This window comes from Formica exsecta, unplaced genomic scaffold (genome assembly GCF_003651465.1).
Source record: "Formica exsecta isolate Colony F162 unplaced genomic scaffold, ASM365146v1 scaffold15, whole genome shotgun sequence".
Lineage (NCBI taxonomy): Eukaryota > Metazoa > Arthropoda > Insecta > Hymenoptera > Formicidae > Formica > Formica exsecta.
Genome location: NW_021848825.1, coordinates 2,627,402 through 2,637,535, shown reverse-complemented (window position 1 = coordinate 2,637,535; position 10,134 = coordinate 2,627,402). Strand labels below are relative to the sequence as shown.

General features: G+C 40.8%; 1 protein-coding gene across 1 annotated transcript in view; it reads left to right on the top strand.

Moving 5' to 3' along the window:
- The window catches only part of LOC115232741 (puratrophin-1-like), a 244,851-nt gene that overhangs the window by 130,705 nt on the left and 104,012 nt on the right, over positions 1–10,134 (top strand). The window contains exon 5 of the mRNA XM_029802803.1: positions 1,262–1,379. Coding sequence (XP_029658663.1) covers positions 1,262–1,379 — 118 coding nt within the window. The remainder of the gene's footprint in view (positions 1–1,261; positions 1,380–10,134) is intronic.

The window sequence follows — 10,134 nt, the reverse complement described above, 5'->3', positions numbered from 1 at the left end:
GAGCTTCAAGGTGTTATGCGTGTATTTATGAACTGGCAACGCGATGCGTTCGTAACCGTGTGTCTCGTAAAACTCTACACATCTCTATCCAGTAGGAGACTAATGAACTCGCGCATTAATATATCTCTTGGCTTTGGGTTTACAATGAGATTGATATATATCTAAACGCCCTATCTGATGATGTAAAGAAATAAAAAAAAATCTTGTCTAGTCTCGAAACGTTGTTTAGGATGGAATGTTAAACTATTAGGAATAAAAATAATATTTTTTAAATTTAATTTCTGATAAAAAATATTTGTTCTAAATTTATAAATGAATTTATGACAATAAGAGAAGTATGGAAAAAATGTTGGGAGATTCAACATGTATTTTATTTTTATATTCAGGTTATAGTTTTGAATTTTATCTATCTCAGGATATTTTATATTCTCTGAACTTAACAAGATATTCTCACGCAGTTACGTGTGTATTTCTTATCTTTCTTTCTATCGATTTCTACAAATGTGTTTTTATCTGATGTTTATCTGTAAGCAATAAGTATGAGATCAATTAGTAATCGACTTTCACGGCTTTTATCTATAGATATAGCATCTTTTGAACATTATTACGTTCTCAAACATAGATCAGCTTGAAGCAATGCTAAAAGGCGTCGGCTGTATTTAATGATCAGTAGTATATAGTCGGGGTTACGACCCCGGCATCACGACCGCAGTAACACGGATGAAAACGAACTGTTACTCAGCGTTATCTATTACGATCACGGAATTGTTTATAATGTCACTGCTGATACATATTTTACCCCGTAGCTAAAAGACCTTATTCAAAGAGAGATGACCCACTGCCGAGGTAGATACAACTTGTAAAAGGATGTCATTTAATAATTTATACCGAGCAGGGAGATTGCAATCGGCAATCGCTCATCGTGAATCGAATCATGATCTATAATCAACCGAGCCTGCCAACGTTTACTGCCCCATTGAAATAATTCATGTTGCACAATCGCATGTATCTACTTGGAACACAAATTAAAATATGCAAGGAAATAATACCATATGTGCGAACAAATCAACTTCCAAAGCATTATAACTTTTACATCTCTTTAGAGAGGCAAATTGAATTTTGATATAGTTTCAATATTATATGTGCGCAGAAAACAATTTTAAAATTTCTTCACGCAAGGAGAAATTGATATATTCGATAAACTTTCTACATTAAACATTAAATGAGACATTAACCAAGACTGTTTTATTTATCATTGCAGGATACATAGACGTCGTCGGAAGACCGGTTATCGAATTCGAGGACAACGTATCCACAAGGGAAGACCTCTCCGTTAGAGAGACATCGGCTTTTCTGCTCTACCTCGCGCGTCTACCCAGGTACGTATCTCTCCCGTCATATAACATTCGGATAATGCATCAACCTCGGAGAACGTCGAAATCACCCTACGGAGTCGCGGGATATCGATAAATCAGCTGGATTATATCGCGAGATCAGTCGCACGCGCGTGCGCGCCCATTGGACCGTGCCATAATTTATGAATTCGATTAGCGCGGCCCGCGATAATTTTTTGCGAAAGGGCGTTTTTAACCCGCGGAGAAGAATTCACACTTTACGGCCGCGGCGTGCCGGCGCGAGACACCCATTTATTACGACGGCATCTGTGCTCCTCAACGAGGCCGTTGTAGTCGATAATAACTGAAATCATCCGACTCCGAATTGGCAATTTATTAATCCTGGCCGGCTCACAGAGAGGAAGGAGCGCGCGAGCTTTCCGCTAAATAAACGTGATCGACGCCGGTGTCGGTAATAATTATAATTTTCCGCCGTCATGAAATCGCGGACACGCCCACTATAATCGTCGATGCGGAGCAAAATCGCGGCTCACCGTTCTTCCTGGCCTGCTCGTATCTCGTCCTACAAGCTCTCTAACGAAGCTTCCTCTCATTTGTAAGCTATTCAATTAACGCGTTTACGACGTGCCCACCGATATAGCACTTTCTAACATCGGTGTAACACCGATTAGATACCGTGAGAACCGAATCGAAACAAATCGACATCTATTCGATTACGGAAAACGTATACATATTGCGAATCTAATATTCGATAAGGTAGTTATCAATAAATTGTTAATTATTAAAGTCATTAATTAACTAATATATTGAAAATTAAATTTAATTGACCGATAGAGATCCAATGAAATATTATGTACACGAGATCTATCTTTTCCGAATTTAGTGCCACATGATGCTTGATTTGTTTGAGTTTATTCAACATAAAAATTACGAAGTGGCTTTAAAGTGAATTGAAATGAAGGAATTTTAGCACGTATCTTTTGCAAAAATTAGTGGTTTTTTACTTCTTGGATGCGCATCATAAATAGCACTTTTTGACTGCACTTATCAGTAACGTAATAATCGCGACATCATTCGCGATTTTTTTTTGCGGCGCTCTTGACCGCGCACATTCACATACTTTCTAGCTCATAAAACATACGACGTCACGATATCCACGGCGATCTCGCACCGGTATCGATCATCCCGCGGCTTTATGATTTTCCGCACAACGACGAACTCTCATACGCAAATGAACGGGAGAACAGCGTCCAGAAAGGCGGCGGGAAGAGAACGAGACAGAAAGGACGAAGGCGAGAAAAGCGCGCGCTATCACGCCCGGGGTGTTTCTCGACGAGAGAAATACCGTCGAGATCTATCTTTCGGCATCTTCGACGCTCCCGTCGATACGGCATGTCGGCATGGAAAAAAGTCCGGCGGAAAATTTCCGCGATTTCATCGACGCCGCGCCGCGTCTATATACCGCCTTTCATCGGTATCTCTCGGTGCGAAGTTTAACTCACGCAGCTGATAGCCCGTCCCCGCGGGCTTTTCGCGATGTATCTCTCCGCGGGAATAATTGAAGGGATCCCTAGAAAAATATCGCGCGCTTTCGTCGATCGCACTACGCGGGAATTAATACGAATTTACGACGAAAAGATCGCCGTAACGAGATGTATTCACAAGGCTGACCGATGATTTTCCATGTCGATAGCGCGCATAAGAAACGCGCTCGCGATCGACTAAAACTCGCAAAAACGATTTATCTCTTACGTTCCCAGGATCGGTATAAGCACGCCGTGGCGATACTTCTAATTTATCGCGGCCGAGTTATCATCTCGCGTGGCCACAATACGCATTGTTACGCGTCGATATCTTTCGTTGCCGGAAGAAAGGCGGGCACGCTCGGCAGCGAATAGTCCACGCACGTGGACTATATCTCTCGCCGTGGAATCCGCGACGAAAGCCAGTGTCGTAATAATTCTCTAAGCGGTATAACACGTTCGTTATAAATCAGCGTGTGTCGGTTATACGCCGCGCGGCGCGAGAGATTCATTAGCATTTTTTCGCGCGACCGCGGTGGGAAAGCGCGACGTTGACATAGCGCCTCGCTGGGCTATCGGTGGCAGATTACTCGCGGATAAGTCCGACGATGCAGATTTATTGCGAACGAAACGACGAAACGTCTGGGAACCTCCTCGCGTGAAATTGACCCCGGAATTTCCACATACGCGTTGAATGCATACGAAACTTTATATGTACACACTTAACGCGTTATCGTACCGTGTAATATGTCTCGACGAGGCGAAGAGCGTTTAATCGATGGACAAATCGCGCGTAATAAATGGGTAGATAGATGCTTGTTACGAATCTGGGACGCGCATGCACTCTAATTAAACACAGATGTGCACGATTCGTAATTTTCGAATAATATTGGAATACTCATGAATATAAATTAGCGACACTTTGACATGAATAAATATCGCGGCGTATTTTTAGTAATACAGTGACGCCACATACAGATGTTTACATTCTTAATTATCGATTATTAATTTTGGCTTTCTCAAGACGAAAGCAAGCCTGTGTAGAATAGATAAAAATACGTGCCATGTTTCAATCACGCCTAATTTTCGCGAAGAATGAAATGGCGAAAGCGTGGTATACGCCGTTATCATACATTGAGTGCACTTATCGTGCATGTCCGCGAGTATCGATATTTATTGGTCGATTGAAATTTGCCGACAGATGTAAGATAGGCGGTTTATCGGCTAATCGTTTCCGTTTTAATTAAACTTCCTGAGTTTGCATTTATATACTTATGCGTTTACTTATATAGACTGGCCTTTACTCTTTGCACGGAATATATTATATTTTTTTTGTAAACTTTATATATTCTGATCTTTTTTATTTTTGATATTTTTTATGGACTCTTGTTAAAAAATATTAAACTCGAAATAAAAATAAAATATGTTATTAAAATTATTGGCATATAATAAGAGTCAGATACTATTTATTCATACGTATTTTTTCATATGTTAAATAAATTTTGAATATTATTAAATAATAATGTCACAAAGAACAAAATAAAATAATTTAACTAAAAGTTATAAATTGATGTGTAAACGATGAAATCTATGATCTTAAGAGGATATACGTGTAACGGATCTTGTACAACTTTCTTAATTCAAGATTGTCATAGTGTGAAATAACAAGTCACGTTTTACCGCAGTTGCTTTTGCAGTGGTCGCTTTGAAAGCTTATATCTCACACGGGAGAAATATATTAAGCGTCAAGCGAGACTCCCGCGGTTTGCGTTACGCGTAATAACTTGATTGGTCGCGGTGAAAGGTCGAATCACCAAAAGTAATTCGCAAATGCATCGCCAGGCGAAATTGACCTCGAGTCGTCTTTCACCGTTAACTCGCATCACCGGTTTGTCCAGCGTTGAATCGGAGCTTTGATCGTTATATTAAGGAGGAGAGGGTGAGAAATTGATTGACGGATACTCACGTAAAAATATACCGTAGCGTTAAAATGTATTCATGTAAAATGTATTCATGTGTATTCGTGGCGAAACGGAGGTGTCTTATTAGCAAAACTTCATTCATCCGGTATATTTATATACCCGATATTTATATTTATATACAATACTAATTATTCATGGTAAAGAAATATCTAGACAATTTTCTTTTCTCTCAGGAATCAGCTTGATATGTTTTTGTAATGAACAACTCTTTTGCAAAGATCGAAAAGTCTAGTAGCATATATCAATGGTATTCACAGCAATTATATACACTGTGACTAATAATTAATAGACGATCGCGCGAGCAAACGGTAGGTCAAAAAATATCCTGGTGGCTGGCAATCCGTCGCGTATGTATCGTGTATATCACGTAGGACGGAAAGTCACGAGAGGCAAATCGCAGAACGATAGGATCGCGGGGAATTTCTCGTTGATCCAGTTGTGCACCTGACCGCATTTCCGCATGAGTTATGGATGCGCATCAATCCTTTTACCCTACCCTCCCTCTCTCGCCCTCCATCTAGAGAAGCCGTCGTGATCGTCGGCTCTTCCTGCCCTCCCTCCCACCTCGACACAAGCCAACCCTTCGTTTCTGCCGGTGGTAACGGTAACGATGGCTTCAGCCAAACGTCCCTCCTCGTTATCGCGCTCGCTTTTCCCTCCGGGACGAAGATTCGTAGCTGCAGTTTACTGACCTACTTCCGAGATCGTATCTGCTATCTGTGCCTCTCGTTTTTCGTGCCGTCATCGCTTTTTCTATAATCGTTTCCTTCTTATTTCTCTGGCCCATCTTTCTCGGTATAACAATGTTTCTTATCCTTTGCTATCGGATATTTTATGTCTCTCGGACTTCGATTTTTTTCATTAGGCGCATCTCGGTACGAACCGTCGTGATTTCGGTAATCAATTTGCGTTGCCCTCGTTCTTATTCATATATACCTAATTAACAACATTTAATGGATGAATGATAGAAATTTTTCTGAATGAATTCATTGATTGATTTATCGGTTTTGCGACATTTTATATGTGTAATAATATATATAATTTGAGATATTTAACAGAAGCGTAATTAATTTGAAATAAGGAAGGAATAAGAAAATTTTACTTTGATTGCACATATTTTTACAGAAATTATATTCCATTGGTCTTTTATTCGTTTAAATTTATTCATATAGTATAACATGTAATCATGTCTACATGTCTACGTTTTATTGTGGATATGAAGGTTTACATTTTTCATAACGAGACGTATAATCGCGGCTCGCTTCATTTTCTCGCTCTCGGCGGGAAAAGCCACGCGATTTTTGTGCAATTGATTCTCGTTTGCGAAGCGATTAACGATGCGTAATGTTTAAATACCGGCGGTTTTTACGCGCTCGTTAAAACACTACTAACGTTATTAGAACGTTATTACGAATATAGGTTTGTCCGTTTTTAGTGTCAGTTCGCACGACCTACCGACGTTTCGCGGGCGACTTATGCTCCACTTACGTCGAGCTCGACTTTGTCGACTTTCTACGAGCTCATCTCTCGTCCCTTCAACGATCCGAAATTCGATCTTTCGAGAGTCAATCATTGCGATCAGTCACGTATTACAACCATCGCTTTAAACTAACCAACCGGGTGATCGAATATTGATGTTCCAATAAGAGATTCGATTTAATAATTCTTTTATGAGATATATATTTTCTAAACACTATGTGATATATGCTATTATCTTCTGTCAACGTTGATTTTTCTGTATGATTTATTTTGATGTTAGTATATTAGTGAATATGAATTGATAGAAACTGACAGCTTTTAAAAGAACGAAAAATATTTATTAATTTATATGCGCGAATATATATTTTGATAATCAATAATTTTTATTACTCCCTTTTTTCGGTTTTTGCAATCCGTATATATGATGTAATAAAATCTTTTTCGAAGATCGAGTATTTATCGAGGATGTACGGTATTCTCGGTTTGACTGTTTAAAAGATAGCTCTAACCACGCACTGTCCATCGCGGTGATTATCATTACCGAAGCTTATCATGGAACTTTATGGCTCGTGACTAAGCGTCAGAATGGAACTTCGGCTCGATCGAATCCACGATGAAAAAATGTGGATTCTCGTAGCTATAACAGTTAGACGCTTCCATATGAGACCGTAATATAATTCACGTTCATTCGCCAGGAGATGTTTCCGGGTATGATTCGCGCAGGCTGTGTCCCTCGGGCATTTTCTCTCAGTTCGCGAGGAAAAAAAATTTCAACATAACATCATCGTCGCAGCAGTGATAAGCAGAGTTGAACGGCGATGACGATGGCGATCGACGTCGTCTTGCTAGCGCATCGGCCAAAATGACATTCGCGTGGTTCCGGGATCGCGAAATTATCGTCGTCACACCGGGACACGTCTCGGTGTCAATTGCGAGCCGACAGTCGGTCGTGACGCAGCCTCCATTCGACAACCTTCGCCCACCCAGGACGCGGTCGTGATTTTAGACCCCGTTGTAACGCGGAGCGATGTGTAATGTACATACGACGTACTCGCGCGATACCGAATGCGTCGGTTCTACCGAGGTCTAAGTTGACAATGGTTGCTAATGCACCCATGAGAGATTCTTCCGAGAGTGGGCAGTGACGTAGTTGATCGCCGACAGTATCAGATAAATCCACGCCTGCACGCGTTTAATATTCAGATGCACTCCGAGAGTCGATATGATATTTTGTACGTTTTATGTGATTATCGTATTACATCGCGAATCTTTAAATATTATGGACCATATTTAAGCGTAGTAAACTCTTTTTCGAAAAAATAGTTTCGAAAGATTTTTAATTTTTAATTCAACATTTTTGAATTCAATGCAACGCTTATGCTCAAGTGATTTAAATATTTGAATATATATGGCCGTGTCGAGTACAAGGTATTAAACCATCAAATCGTTAACTAGAAAGTAGAAATGGAAATTAGCGATTGATTGATTGATAAATATTGCGAACTCTCGACAATCTTATATTAAACCGAACAAGCGATTATAATTAAAGTCGTCTACGATCCGTTCCATGCGCGCTACGGTGACATTGACTTCCGTTGGTTGAAAAAGAGGGAGAAAGAGAGATTTCTTTATCTCTCGATAGCATCTCGTCCCCGTTACTAACGTCATTACGAAAGGAAGCGTACGCCCGCTCGGCATCGCAACGGGATCTCCGGCGAGCGACAAAATCTATCGTGCGGCGCCCTTTCATTAGCTCTCTCGACGTGTGGGACGTGTAATTTAGGCGAAGCGCTAACTGTCAGGCACGCTAACGGACGATCAATGTCGACACGGCAACCCCTGGGCCTCGTCTTATCGATCTCGTTCCGTTGCCGGTGAATTGCATCGGTAAAGGGGGACGAGAGGGGAACGCGATCGCGCAACATGCTCTCGCTAACACCTATATTTATCATACGTCAAACAGGCGCGCGCGACGGTTACATCGCGCGCTGATGAACCCGAGACGCGCGAGGGACGTGTGGGCGTCACGTAGCGCGACGTTAACTCGGCAAAATCAAAGTGATTTACTTATCAACACGATCGCCAGTTCCGGGGAGCGACGGCTGCTGTGATCTAGCTGTTCCGCGCCGTTGAGTTTCACGGGTACGTGTCATTACGGTTACATGAAAACGGCCGGTTCGATAATATAATAGATCGCGCGATGATTCCGACGAGGAAGGGTGGTGCGCGTCTTCTTATCGATCATCGTACGGTAAAATAGAAGAGAAATATGCGCGAATAATTTAGCTATGTCTGGCAAATTACATATGCATCGAATATGCATAGATAATGATTGGTTGAGGAACATTATCAAATCATTCAATCTTTTAGCTAAACGGAAATATTATTTTCATTAAACTTCGAGTTTAGATATTAATTAAAAGTTATATTTTCGAAGGTATAATACATAATTTATAAATTACTTTCATATTATACAATGCGTGATATAAAAAATTAAAAAATATATAATTACTAAAAATCGATTGTGTATGAATAAAGATTAAATATTGAGGACTTTGATAACCCTCTCTCCTCCAATGATAACATCATTCAAGATCGTTATTGCGATTATCTCACGGCATTGAAATCCAGAAACATAATCTTCGTGGGTTCGAAGGTTACCTCCATCGTGATTATATACCAGGACGTTTAACGACAGGAAGTCAAGACAGCGATTTGATTTTATCTTATTCACTACCGCCCCAACAAGATTCGCATACATCGACTCACGGTCAACTCTATGATTTGCGCTATCGAGTTTTACGAGGAATAGCGACGTTCAGTTGCACGTGTAATTTGAGAAGGTTGTCACGAAGCATTTACATAGGCGTCCCTTCGGCGCACTCGAGAAATTTTGAGCGTGTCAATTATGCCGCGGCAGAGAAATCGGAAGAAACGTCGACTAGTCGTAATCAGAAGTGGAAGATATAGAGTACGGGGACAGAGAAATGTATGCGCGGTTCCGTAGCCTGTCGCGCTGATGACAATTTAGGATAGATCTCGGTACGACACGGCCGCGTACAAAGCTCGGCATTGTGACGGTCAGACGCTGCACCACTGTGCTGTGCAGGAGCACGATTACTGTATATGCGAGAGTATGAGAGGGGTTGTGGGTGCCACGGGAGCCGCGTGAGAAACGCTGCATGCTTAATGCCAGCTACCCACGTGTCATAACTTAATGCCGTTTGCGATACCCGATACAATTGGGTTATGTTTAGCCGGCTGAAATTGCGCTTACCCGCATTTTCAGCTACCGGAGACACGATCTGATTATTATAACTATATAGGTATTGGTTCCTGTACGCGATCAAATTTTATCGCAGCAAAAGTTCTTTTTTTTTTTTTGACGTTATAATATTTGCTTAATAATCTAAATATGCACATCTAGCGCGTGCGATAAAACATTTCATTAAAAAGATTGATTACAGTTATATCTGGACACGTTCGAGTGAACATGTCCGAGTTAATTATACAGGCTTCTAAAATAAATATTATTTATGTTTTTTAAATTGGATGTAATGTAGTTTTCATTTGCAATTTACTCGGATATTCAACAATAAGTGACATTAAGAATTGTTACCGCTGTTTAAACGCTTTGTTCTTAATCTTAACCTGTCAACTGAATTGCGAGTGTCGTGAGAAACGATACGGCGATTTAAGTACATAACGAGGCCTGGTCTGACGGCAGGGTCTGCACGTGTGTACGTCGATTTACAAAAGCATTGCCATACAACGAGAATGATACGCTTCATTCCG